Consider the following 14546-nt stretch of genomic DNA (forward strand, 5'->3'; position numbering starts at 1 on the left):
AATTAGCGCAAATAAATCATACAGACCCAAGGTACAGTTGTTATATACGCACGCGCTCTTGGAACAGATACCGGCATCAGTATTAGAAACCTCCGTCAACAGCACAGCAAGAAGACTCTATTGGGGTCAGAGGGCCTGATTCAGAGCCGGACGCTGTGACCAGAGCGCTCGCTCTGAATCAGGGCCCTCCTACCTAAACTTTGAGCGGCCTCTTGGACGCTCGCATAGCTGTGAGTTACCACCCACAGCTTATGCGAGCGTCCATGATGATGGTCGCGATGGTCAAGACCATCGCGACCATCGGGCTTGCGACGAGACCCTGTGGTAGGGTCTTGCTGCCGCAAGCCCAGGAGTGATTTTGGCTCTACCAGAGCCAAAATCACTCCCACTGACATCACTAGGGATGTCAGTGGGGCCGGACCCAGACGTTAGGGGTTCCCATGGGAACGCCTCCGTCTGGCAGCCACGCCCCCGGCACGCCCACCACAGGGGGCGTGCTGTCACTCCCCATCGACAGCACGCCCCCTTTGGTGCGAGACCCGGAGCGACAGCTTGGCAGTCGCTATCCGGGTCTCGCGCATGCGCACGACGGAGCTCTTGGGTACCATTGACCCGCTTGCGAGCGTCCTGCGCTCGCGAGCGGGTCTGAATGAGACCCAAAGAACGCACATATATACTTTTTCAGGGATTGGCAATACAATCGACAAGTTTGGCATGATTCCGTTGGTTCTTCTTAAAGGTGTTTCTGTTACAGGATAGTTTATAGGACAATTTCAAATGGACACAAACAGCCTCCAACCGCCCTTTGTGTCCTTTTACCCGCATGCTAATCTAAGCATGCTAATCTAAGCTGCTAACATTACAGAGTACATTTTAATGTTTTAACTCTCTATAGTCCATAGTTTGCAGACGCATGTTCCGATCTTCTCACCGATGATACCGGAAATCTGTGGAGACACAGTGGATCAGTACAACACCAGACATGGTCTGCTTACCATGTACTAAACCTTAGATATCAAATAACATTTATTACACAACATTAATAATCACTGAATAAACCTTGAATATTACACTTTAATACTAGGGAACCTTTCATGTAAGTGTGCAGTGTGTAAGTATTGGGGAATTGGGAAAAGACGCTAGTTAGCGTTGTGCGACTATGTGTTTTGTGGAGTACACTATGGTGCGTGTTTTGCAGGGATAATTAGTTTATATGTTTTAGCGACTGTATTTATGTGGTGAGGACTTTTAACTTCTTTCTATTGCATGGGAATCGCACAACGCTAAATAATAGCATCGCCATATGTACTTATAATGGCGAGTTTCACTAAAATGGCGTCTCATTGCCATTCGCAAAATGGCGTCGCGCAGATCTAATTTTAAACCGATCCTGTCTCAGCTAATTATCCGGCTTCGACATCGGCTTCTAGAGAAGATGGTGACCTCCTTCAAAGCCATCTAGGTCGACAGGTTTCAGTCCATGATATAAAAAGAAAAAAGATCACCTGGCGCCTAGTCCCACAAACACTTATAATTCTTAACTATTGCTGCAGCAATCTGTTTAGAAGGGATTGCCACCCCTCTCCAGAATACAAGATTAAAAAGAATACACAATATAACAAACAGCGCTGCAAATGGATTAATAACACATTTGGTTCAAATACTTCAGAAAATATTTAATAAATAAAAAATAAGAAAAGACAACAATAAAAAATGGCCATATAGTATCTAAAAAAACAATATATTGGGGTATATCCCTAAAATCTGCGAGTACAATCAAATCTGTATACATAATAATAATAATAATAATAATAATAATAATATTACAATTAATAGTGTATTAATTCTTGTAATCACCAATATTATGATAACATCGATTGTTTATCTGATAGCTCCACAATTCATAAAATACAATAATCAAAAAAGCAAGCATACAGGTTTAAATTACCAACATTTGCTAATATAGTGCTTTCTCTCAAAGGCTGTTACCAAGTGACTGGTAGCGTGATTAGCACTGCGAGCCCCCAACTATGAATACCTAATTTAAACCTCTATGCAATCCTACTTATACCTTCTAAATCCTGCCTATACCTTCTAAAATTGTCACAATTTAGAGTAATGAGTCGCACAGTAAATAAATGCCTTCAGACTTTGAATGTGGTTCCAAAGCACAAAAAGTTATTATTCAACATAAAAACAGATGGTTACACGCTGTGATCTAAAGACAATTAGCGCAAATAAATCATACAGACCCAAGGTACAGTTGTTATATACGCACGCGCTCTGGGCCCAGATACCGGCATCAGTATTAGAAACCTCCGTCAACAGCACAGCAAGAAGACTCTATTGGGGTCAGAGGGCCTGATTCAGAGCCGGACGCTCTGACCAGAGCGCTCGCTCTGAATCAGGGCCCTCCTACCTAAACTTTGAGCGGCCTCTTGGACGCTCGCATAGCTGTCAGTTACCACCCACAGCTTATGCGAGCGTCCATGATGATGGTCGCGATGGTCAAGACCATCGCGACCATCGGGCTTGCGACGAGACCCTGCGGTAGGGTCTTGCTGCCGCAAGCCCAGGAGTGATTTTGGCTCTATCAGAGCCAAAATCACTCCCACTGACATCACTAGGGATGTCAGTGGGGCCGGACCCAGACGTTAGGGGTTCCCATGGGAACGCCTCCGTCTGGCAGCCACGCCCCCGGCACGCCCACCAAAGGGGGCGTGCTGTCACTCAGTCAGTGGAGATCGCATGTAATGTTATTTCCTTAGTGTTTTTTACTGACAGTTGTGATACAATAAATCTTTCCCCACATAGGGGCACTTAACAGTCCACTCTTTCCCGGTTTTAGTGGTAAGTGTGCTAATAGTATATTTCCAACAGTCAGATAGTCAGCACACTGTAATGTAATAACAGCTCAGCCCTCTAATGACTTTTAGGTCAGGCAATCCATGTGGTCATACTCACTGGGAATTTTATGAATTGTGGAGCTATCAGATAAACAATCGATGTTATCATACTATTGGTGATTATAAGAATTAATACACTATTAATTGTATTATTATATATACAGATTTGATTGTACTCGTAGATTTTAGGGATATACCCCAATATATTATTTTTTTAGATACTATATGGCCATTTTTTATTGTTGTCTTTTCCTATTTTTTATTTATTAAATATTTTCAGAAGTATTTGAACCAAATGTGTTATTAATTCTCTTTAATCTAGGCTTTAGTCCAGTTGGATCTCCTGTCCCAATGGTCGGGGTCACATCTGCAGATGCACCGTCTAGTGAGACTGTCCCCTCAAGCCCACTTTTCTCTGATCTGGTGGCTCCAGACGGACCACCTTGTGGCGGGTCGCTGATTCGGCAACTGGAATTGGATTCAACTGGCTACGGATGTCAGTCTTCGCGATGTGGCGCAGTGATCCTGGACAACAAATTCCTAGGGTTTTGGTCTTGTCAGGAGTCTCTCTTGCCGATCAATGTTCTCAAACTGAGGGCTGTTTACAACGCACTATGGCACCTGATTCAGCGTGCACTGCTGAATGCAGATTCCCGATGTGGGGTCCTATGGGTCCCCACAGCCGGCTGATGGTACGCAGATTAACAAATGCTGCGTTGAACAACGCAGCTCAGTTAAGTAATGTACAGGGGGCGTGATGCCTCCTGTGTATTACCATATCTGCAAAGGATCGCAATTACAAAGCTGCCTGCGTGCATACCTCCTTGCTGCCAAATCCAAGGGCCACTACTCTCTGCTCATTCTCCTTGACCTTTCTGCTGCTTTCGACACTGTGGATCACACCCTCTCCTTCTGCAAATCCTTCACTCCCTTGGTCTACGTGACACTGCCTTCTCCTGGCTATCCTTCTCTGTCTCCTCTCATTGCTCCTCTTCTCCCCCACAGCCTCTTGCAGTAGGTGTTCCCCAAGGTTCTGTTCTTGGACCTCTCCTTTTCTCACTCTATACATCCTCACTAGGTGAACTCATCAGCTCTTTTCACCTCCAATATCATCTCTATGCTGATGATACTCAGATCTACCTTTCCTCCCCTGACCTCTCTCCTTCTCTCCTCACTCGTGTCTCCAACTGTCTCTCTGCCATCTCTTCCTGGATGTCCCAGCGATTTCTTAAACTTAATATGTCTAAGAATGAGCTAATCATCTTCCCTCCCCCCTACATAACCACCCCACCATTTCTTTATCAATTGATGGCACAACTATCTCCTCTAGCCCCAAAGTGCGCTGTCTTGGAGTTATCCTGGACTCCTCCCTCTCCCTCAAACCACATATCCAGAATCTCTCACAGTCCTGTCGTTTTCATCTTAAAAATACTTCCAAGATTAGACCCTTTCTCACCCAGGATGCCACTAAAACCCTCATTCACTCATTGGTCATCTCCAGATTGGACTACTGTAACCTCCTGCTATCTGGCCTCCCCAAATCCCTTCTCATTACAGGTGTATTGTCCCTTATAATGTGCATTACATGTGTTTTGTCCTTTATAATGTGCATTACGGGTGTAATTTCCCATACATGATAAAATATGTATATTAGAATAACCTGAAAGGAACGCCATCTATGGCTTACGAGTCAATAGCTTTGAAGTTGGCAGATTACCTTATTTACCTTGTAGACAATGAATGGCTCATTCATTAATGTCATTTTTTCTATATCAGCATAGAATAGAAGCTATACAAACAAACGCCTCTCCCGTAAAGGCACACTGCAGCGTCACTGGGAATGTTCTCGGGAATGTTCTCCTGTTACAGTCCTATCTCTGTTGTAGATCTTTCCCTCTTACACAAAGCCGAGGTGTATAGTGCGTCCGCTCAGTAGTCAGAGCCTGGCGGCTGCTGCTGCTACTCTGGCACTTTCATTACAGTATGTCCACTGGAGCGCAGTGTAATTGTATTCAATGGATAATCAGATAATTAGGCGGCCATTCTGTGGGCATGATGCTAAGTTGAATGCAAGCCGGCTGTAATTGCTCCCGCGTGGCAACTAGGAACTAAATGCATATATTTGCCCATATGCAGCCTTCAATGCAACTTTGCGAGCAGACTGAGGGCCTGTGATGGTAGAGGCAGCCTTCCCGTGGCCCAAACCTATACAACTGTGGTACCCCCATATATGCACCCAGATACTAGCCCTATAGGCAGGGATGATATAGGGTAAGTTAATATGCACCCCATTCACTACAATAGTAGGGCTAATGAACTATGGCTGACCCCTGCTCTCCAGGCTGCTACTGAGCCTGCGCAGCCCAGGGAGCAGACCTGTATGCCAGGCAACAACACGGAGCCCGGGAAAAAGGCTCTCCATCTATTGGTGGTTGTAGGGCAGAGGGCCTTTGGGGCGGTCTGTTACCGGGGCCCCTGTTTACTGGGGAAAGCTGGACAACCCCCATAGAGGTGGGCCAGATCGAGGCTACGCTGGAGAGCATTGGGAGCTGCTGCTGTTGTCGTGAAGGAGGGAGAAGAGCTGATTGACCTTGGAGAGGACCGGGGTCTGCAGGGAGAATCAAGGCTGCTGCCACTGAAAGGAGTGGGGTGATTTCGGGCATGCCACCCCTAGGAGAGAGACTGGACCATGCTGCTGCTGAAGGGAAGCTCTGGAGCCCTGCTGCCCGTGAGAATAGTACCCACTGTCAGGGAAAGGAGTGGCGGACCTCGCCTTCACTCTGCTGCTCACCTGCCTAGAGAAGGACCACTGGCATTTGAAGTGTGCAATTGAAATTTTATATTTATAATTGCATGATAAAATCAGATGGCAAATGTTCACAATTCCACTCAAATTCACAAGACTATCACCTCCTCTTTGTGTGAAGTTAATTATTCCTTTAGCCTGTAAAGATAAGCCACTCAAATCATTTCCTAAACACCTACTCATGTGTTGTGACAGACTATGTTGCTTAAAACTCTTGAGGATATTTCGTCTGGGTCCAAGAAACCTTAAATGGATACTACTGGTTTTCCCTCAACGTATCGAACCCCACATCTACATTGGATAACGTAAATCACATATTGATTCATAAGCCTTTAATCGCAAATTTTTCACCTGTACTGAAAGAAGTGACTGTTGATATCCCATTATCCACGTATTTACGCATTATACATTTATCACGACCGCATTTAGAAAATAAATAAAAAAATTGGGTTTAGGTGGTAACCGATTGGTAATACTCTGTGTCAAAGTTTGGGGTCTTAAGGTGTTGCTGATAGGAAAGAAAGTTGGAGCTAACTAATGTCAAAGCTCTTCAAAAAACCACAAGGGAGAGAAGAGCTTCATTATCTATCATGATGTAAAATGGTCGAGTTCAACTTCTTAGTGATAATCTTTTTGATATCTTTTTGATATCATCAGCAGCTGAATTGAAATGAGTAATCAAAGCTAATGATTCATCAGGTAAAGCCAGATTATCAGAATTATGCTGCATACACACGTAAAGATTTTCTGTCCAACCATCTAACCAGTTGATTGGTTGGAATGAAAATCTGGTAACGTATGGGAGTAAATGATGATCAGCAATTTGCTCCTAAATGCCAGAAAACAGATGATTGGTTGGAATGAAAATCTGGTAAGGAATGAAAGCAAATGACAATCGGCAATTTGCTCCCAAACGCCAGAAAATGGACAAAAACTATTGTACCAGTAAAGACCACCTGTCGAATCATCCCTGGTTTTAAAGAACTAATGTGCAACCTCTGCAGGCTGGGAAAACAGAAATGAAACAGACAATTACGGTTTGATACACTTGCGCCAGGACTAGAAATATGACAGAGCACCGTCACTAGAAAGCTGCTTTTATCGATTAGGACAGGCACAAGTAAAAATGGCACAAAGCAGGCCTTTGACCGGTGACTATAGGTATGGATGAAGCAATGTCTATAAGCAGATAGCTTGGCAGGTATGCGCACACAATGGCAGGTAGAGTATGCACTTTAAGCAATAGCAGTTCTAGTGAATATATGTGTTACTTTCAAAAGGAAGGCCTGGCGGAGTCTATTGTGTGGCGTGACAGATGTGTACACACGTGAACTATAATATAATGCAGCCGGACTTTAACCAGTGAATGCAGGTATTGACGTAGCAATGTACCAAATGCCGGTAGCTTGACTGGTTTGCACGCACAATGGCGGGAAATATATGCAGCCCACTTTCAGCTGTAATAGTTTTAACTGTTCCCTAATACTGTTTCCACCAGCTGAGGTTCACACGAAAGAAACTGACCCAAGAACGACCAGGTGATAAGGGCAATTAGACTAGACCAGCAGACAAAAAGCCTCAGTTAACTCATACAATAGTAATAAATAACAAAGGCTGGCAGATTGCAACACCAATTAACATTTGCATATAATATATAAAGACAACGTTGCATTAAATCAACAGCATAAAACATCTGACTTGAACACAGTGACATAAAATTACCAGTAATACAAATTCAATTAGCATTAGCAAATAGCCTAAAACATTTGCAAATACACTTGGCCATTAATATTAAGAACTAGCAGACTTGCAGCATTACAGCCACGGTGGAGCAAGATCCACTTTAACGAACCAGCAATTCCCTAAGGGACGTTTAAAAGATCCCCTGCAACATTAGTATAAACAGGACAATAACAGCACTTTTAGCTTATATGGCAGTGGCCAGAGGGCCTGATTCAGACCCGGTCACAAGCACTGAGTGCTCGCAACCAGGTCGATGGTGGCCCACAGCGCATGCGCACGACGGAGCCGGTTCCGTCGTGCGTATGCGCGAGACCCGGCTAGCGACGGGCACTCCATCGCTCCCGGTCTCGCACCAAAGGGGGCGAGCTGTCGATGTTGAGTGACAGCTCATCCCGTTTGGTGGGTGAGCCGGGAGGGAGGGGGTTTGCCCAAATGGAGGCGTTCCCATGAGAACGCCTACCGTTTGGGGGCGGCCCCACTGACATCACAAATGATGTCAATGGGAGAGCTTACGGCTCTGTTAGAGCCGAAAACTCTCAAGGGCTTGCGATAAACGAGACCCTACCACAAGGGTCTCGTCGCAAGCCTGATGGTCTCGATGGTCAAGACCATCATCATGGCCACTCGCTCTAGCTTATGCGAGCGGCCAAGAGGCCGCTCCAAAAAAAAAAAGCCCAGCCCTGATTCAGAGCGAGCGCTCTGTCAGAGCGACCCGGTCTGAATCAGGCCCAGAGTTCCCAGATCTCAGTGCTACACAAGATCTTTTTCACACCCCAAATGATACTTGACATAAAACATTGGCAGCGCCCCCTTACTATGGAGCCGCAAGCCTTATCAGGTGACAGTTATCCCCTTCCCCTGCTGTGCCCCACAAAGTAAAAAGGGATTTTACCTAGCCCAAATCTGCACTGCACAAGACGGACCTGCTATTCTGGGGTGGATCTACAGGGGTGCTACTGCTAGGGGGGAAAGGAAAATAAATTGGGTCTCTCACCGCAGGCAGTGGCTCTTCCTCCTCCTTACGACATCCAGCGACACCCGGGATGCTGTGTACTGCACCTTGCTGTGCTTAACGGGTCCAGGAACGGGGTAAGGCTCCTCGGGGTCTGGTCCTAGACACTTCTACCAGAGCAAAGAAGGGGTCCCAAGTGGCAGGTGACAGCAGTCTCCATGACGGGGTCTCGGCGGCAGGCACTGGTTGAGTGGGAGTTCCTTTCTATATTCCTTCTCCCTACGTTCCTCGGCATCTGCGATGTCCAGCGGGTCTTCAGATCTCAGCCGCTGCCATCCCGGCACAGACACACACTTCTTCTGGCGGTAGGGCAGTCCTTGGCGGGTCCTCTCAGCAGGGTCTGCAGTGGTGATGGGTCCCTCCCCCAGCAGTCCTGATTTAAATGCCAGTAGAACATGTATAGATATACAGGCGCTTTGCTGTTGGCAGATTATTCTGCTGTTTGCAGATTATTTAGCCATTCAGCCAATCTGCTGTTTGCAGACTATTTAGCCATTCAGACAAGAATGACTAAATAATCTGCAAACAGTTCACCAGAAAGGGGTGGCTAACCCTTGGAAAATTTGTAAAAGTAAAAAAGAAAGTACTGGGAGCGTTCAACAAAAATGTAATATTTATAATAGCAGCATAAAATCATGTAGCAAATGTTTGGCATAGAAACTATTTTACTCAAATTCACAAGACTAACAGGAATGATGAGTATACAATCTCCAGATACAAAAGATAAATGAATTATTCATTGCAGTTAATATAGTACATAAAATAGGGCAACACAATAGTAATGCGTCAAGGGAAAAACATTTGAACTGTAGTATTCTGTCACAATAGGAGACATCAAATCCTCTTATTTAATCAGAAGTCCAGGTTGTGAAAACGTACAGTATGTCTGAAATTTAGTGAATCTCCAGCAAAAGAGGTTTGTGATCCTTATCTTTCTTGATGGCTTTCATCAAGAAGGATTATCCTCCCAGATAAAGCCCTTCAGGAAGCCTAATTTTATTCTAGAGATGTACTGCTATCCAACACTCAATCTAGAGCTGGGTACACACGTAAAGATTTTCTGTTCAACCATCCAGAATTTTATATTCTAGGGTAATTTCTTCTCCATAGGGTATATAGTAAAAAAACATATAGGAAAAAACAATATTCATTAAACAATATTTCACTATATACGATTTTGTATATATGTTTTTTCCTATATACCCTTATGGAGGAGAAATTACCCTAGAATATAAAATTCTTTATCATCTGGAGAATCCTGGGATTAGAAGTGGACAAGCGAGGAGAAACATTTCTCTTTATTTTGGGAACATTCCTTGATTGATTGATATATATAGCCCGGAGGGTGCTCACAGAATGCAAGTACTTTATTTACATCTGACATTTGGAGGTTTGGTGACTACCTCAGTGTACTGGAAGTCGCACTTTTGAGTTGGAGCGCTTGTATCTCTTTGTATTTTGTTAATGGTTCACTATCTTCTTCTTGAGTCCAGCAGTAGAAACACACCATGTCTATTTTATTAGCTTAAGTGATACACAGTAAATTAGATATATATAGCCCACAGGGTGCGCACAGGACGCAAGTACTTTATTTACATAAGATAGTGAACCAGTCAGCGAGCGCACCTTAGAACCTGGTATGCTACACAACTAATTCCTGGTATATTAATAAGTTATGAATAGCTGTTCTGTAGGCTGCATTGTTGATATTTTTAATTTTGCCTTGTTTGTGACAGGTACTTACCAACAATTATTACCCCATAGCAATCTATAAAAATGTAGCTTTATCTACTATCGGACCAATAAACATCTCATTGGTTGCTAGGGGTTACTGAACCTTCTAAGCTTTCCCTAACCAATGAACTGCCATGATTGTCCTGTCTCTCACTCTCCTATATTATTTATTTCAGGCTGGAGGCCCAGAAGGACAATTATCTTTGCAAGCTGGGATGCAGAAGAGTTCGGACTGCTGGGATCGACAGAGTGGGCCGAGGTGAGAAGCGTCATCTGTTACAGATGTGTCCTGATACGTCTAGCCTCCTTACATGTTAAACAGCCCTTCTAGTTGTGCCATGCCGTGGCGCGCCTCTGTAGTGCCGAGAGTCTTTACGCGCAACTCTTTCCCTTATAATGTGTCTTATTTGCAAAGCAATGTGAATAGGACACACCAGCAGCTTCTGCTGATTAAAATGATATGCGGCATGCCTATGTACTGTGTGTGACTGCGGCTGTGTCTGCATGCGAAATGCTACGTTACAGTGTCACAGCCACTGACACTGTAATGTAGCATTTTGCACGCAGATATTACTGCAGTTACTCACAGTGGGGGTCATTCAGACCCGCTCGCGAGCGCAGGACGCTCGCAAGCGGGTCAATGGTGCGCTACTGCGCATGCGCACAACGGAGGGAGCTCCGTCGTGTGCATGCGCGAGACCCGGCTAGCGACGGGATAGCCGTCGCTCCGGGTCTCGCACCAAAGGGGGCGTGCTGTCGATGTTGATTGACAGCACGCCCCCTTTGGTGGGCGTGCTGGGGGCGTGGCTGCCAGACGGAGGCGTTCCCATGGGAACGCCTACCGTCTGAGGCCGGCCCCACTGACATCACTAGTGATGTCAGTGGGAGTGATTTTGGCTCTGATAGAGCCAAAATCACTCCAGGGCTTGCGGCAGCGAGACCCTACCGCAGGGTCTCCGTCGCAAGCCCAATGGTCGCGATGGTCTTGACCATCGCGACCATCATCATGGACGCTCGCTATAGCTGTGGGTGGTCACCCACAGCTATGCGAGCGTCCAAGAGGCCGCTCCATTTTCATGTAGGAGGGCCCTGATTCAGAGCGAGCGCTCTGGTCAGAGCGTCCGCTCTGAATCAGGCCCAGAATACAGGCATGCCGCATATCATTTTAATCAGCAGAAGCTGCTTGTGTGTCCTATCCACATCACGTTGCAAACAAGACACATTATAAAGGACAAATGCCCTGATTCAGAGCTGGACGCTCTGAGCAGAACGCTCGCTCTGAATCAGGGCCGTCCTATTTAAATGTGGAGCGGCCATGATGATGGTCGCGATGGACGAGACCCTTGCAGTAGGGTCTCGCTGCTGCAAGCCCAGGAGTGATTTTGGCTCTATCAGAGCCAAAGTCACTCCCACTGACATCATTACTGATGTCAGTGGGGCCGGACTCAGACGGTAGGCGTTCCCATGGGAACGCCTCCGTCTGGCCGGCACACCCACCAAAGGGGGCGTGCTGTCAGTCACCATCAACAGCACGCCCCCTTTGGTGCGAGACCCCAAGCGACGTATTTCTCGTCGCTCGAGGGTCTCGCGCATGCGCGCGACGGAACTCCCTCCGTCGTGCGCATGCGCATTCTCACAACATCGACCCGCTTGCGAGCGAACTTTGCTCGCGAGCGGGTCTGCATGACCCCCAAAGTCACACGAAAAGACGCTCTGCGCTACCGAATCACACGGCGCTCATGCATTATTGTAAAGCGACTTGTAGCGCACAGAGGTAAGATGTATGTGGACACATCTGTACCTGTCTGATGAGCATACGTTACAATACCTGCTGGGTTATTTGTAGAATAATCTTTCGTTACATAATAATTGAATACATTTCACAAAGAGAAAGTAGGAACAATACTAAAGCTGTTTATAGCCCTTAAAGTAAATACATTACTTATCACACACACACACTACTTGGCAGGTTTTTTTCCCAGCGAGTAAATGCCCTGGGGTTATTTCATCTCAGCTACTAGGGTGTCTGCTAGTCAGTGACAGGTGGGGTGTATGGACTTTGTGTCACATAGAGGTGTGCCTGACACTCAATCCTCCTATATGTTTGACAAGAGCCTCATTATCACTGCTGCTGTTACTGACTTTGTGCTGCTGTTAATGTTCTAATGTTCTGATTGGCTACAGGTCATTCTACCCCCACCTGCTCCATTCCCTACACGTGTGAGTTTAACCTGTTTGGAAGAATGAATACAATTAGTGCCCTGACACGCCTAAAACAGACCTAATGTAAAACCAGTCTCAAATAAGTCATAGACGCAGAGATCTCACATGTATAATTACGAAGTACAGATGTCTCCACCTACAATAACCCTCACATAGCTCCATTTGGCGTGCCAAGGACTTTGCGACCAAGGTGCGCCATGAGTCCTGTCATAAAAGTTTTGTAATGAATATGGTATAATCTTTGTGGTCGCATCACTAATGCCGCAATAGTAAAATCGCACGAGTACCCCGGACACTGGCACTGCATGCAGCTGCTGTGTGAGGCTCAGACAGGAGAGCCGATAAGACTGAGCCAAGCCTTACATCCTACCATGCAGCATTGCGCTTAATCTGCGACTTTATACCAACTACATTGCAATGAAAACAGCGATCCTAATTGCGCAGGACACTGCGACTTTTAATGCAGTTACAAAGCGACTAAAGACCCTAAATTCAGAAATAATTACAAAAGTTATGTAATCGCTACCCATAGCGGACATAACACATTACTTTTTACTTCAGTTAATGGAGAGAAAAACAAGAGAAGTAACTACCATAGCCACCAATAGAATTCTGCCACCTAGTGAACACATTACCAGTACACACTGGACGATATCCATGAATGATCACGATATCGTTGAACGATATATCGTTCATATCATCCAGTATGCCCTCACCAACGAACAATGTGCTGTATATGCAGCTGAATCCGGGTATATCGCTAGCGATGCCATGCTGCTGAATGCACCATGCCCCCCCCCCTTCGATTGTGTATGCACTTACCGATGCCGGGCACCCCCACTTCCAATATCAGCAAATACACGCATCGTCCAGTGTGTATGCACCAATCTATTAGCTTTACAAAGCAAATAATATAGCATAGAGATATTACTGTTTTCAAAATGCAAATTATAAACCAGCATAATTAAAAAAAAACTACACAACCCAGTATGCAGAGCATGCTGGGATGTGTTGTTCCACTGCAGCTGGAGGGCTGCATGATGAATACCTCTAACCTACAATCTCCACTGTAGAATGTTCACACCGATAGAACGATTTATAGATAATCCGAACATTAGAATATTTACAAACCTGGACCAACGTGTAGAACTTTAGAATGTTAAAAAGCCTAGGACCAACCTGTAGCCAATCAGAGCTGTAGAACACAGGGTGGGATGTACTACGCAGCGCATTTTGGATGCAGTACAGTCGGACACTGATCATCGCAAAGGACAGTTCTTTTCGGAAGAGCTGATCTTTGCGACTTTAGACTTCAGGGTTTATGACCCAGAAGACCCTTAGGAATCCTTCTGCGCATGAGTCGTATAACACACGTGACATGGAGGATGCTGGAAGGAATCAGAATGGATCCCCCTCGGTTTACAATGCAAAGAGAAGCCCATAGGCTTGTATTGAGAAATGCCAACTATAGATGGCTTTGCCCACCAGGTCAAAGTAACTCATTCCGGAGCTTGGTACTTAAGGGAGATGCGGCCAAAACTCTGCAAACTGTAGTTTTCGGATATTTGCCCACATTTTCCCTTTAGTACATCCTGCCCACAGTGAGTTAGGCTGAGCTGCAGCTAAGTTAACACTGACCTATAGCCAAACTGTACCCAATCGGAGCATTGAATGCAAAAGTTAGCAGCTTACAGGAAAAAGACTAATAACACAGAGCTCTCACATCCAGCTTGTTTATGTTGATTATTCATTGTAATCCAGGGGGAGTTAAAGAGGCAGGGGGCAGATGTGAGTGGGTGACGTCCTGTGATAACTTTTGCTCACTTTCACCATGCGATACTGTAGGATCATTATCATTGTGCTGACTGCAAATGTTCCTGAACACAAACATTTCCATCCGAGGTTTTCAGATAATCCCTTTTCTCTCTCTCTTTTTTATTATTATTATTGACTTTACACCGCATTCAGGCCCTGATTCAGAGCCGGACGCTCTGACCAGAGCGCTCGCTCTGAATCAGGGCCCACCTCCATTAATATGGAGAGTCCTCCTGGACGCTCGTATAGCTGTGGGTCACCACCCACAGCATATACGAGCGTGCAGGATGATGGTCGCGATGGTCTT

At 45.5% G+C, this 14546-nt stretch overlaps 1 protein-coding gene across 1 annotated transcript in view; it reads left to right on the forward strand.

The window, feature by feature from the left end:
• LOC148503038 (N-acetylated-alpha-linked acidic dipeptidase 2-like) overlaps nt 1–14546 on the forward strand; it is a 206321-nt gene that overhangs the window by 120936 nt on the left and 70839 nt on the right. Inside the window, exon 12 of the mRNA XM_088449035.1 lies at nt 10378–10460. Within this exon, the coding sequence (XP_088305161.1) occupies nt 10378–10460 (83 nt within the window). The remainder of the gene's footprint in view (nt 1–10377; nt 10461–14546) is intronic.

The sequence above is a fragment of the Taudactylus pleione genome, unplaced genomic scaffold (assembly GCF_031769625.1).
Source record: "Taudactylus pleione unplaced genomic scaffold, aTauple2 ptg000478l, whole genome shotgun sequence".
NCBI classification, from domain to species: Eukaryota; Metazoa; Chordata; class Amphibia; order Anura; family Myobatrachidae; genus Taudactylus; species Taudactylus pleione.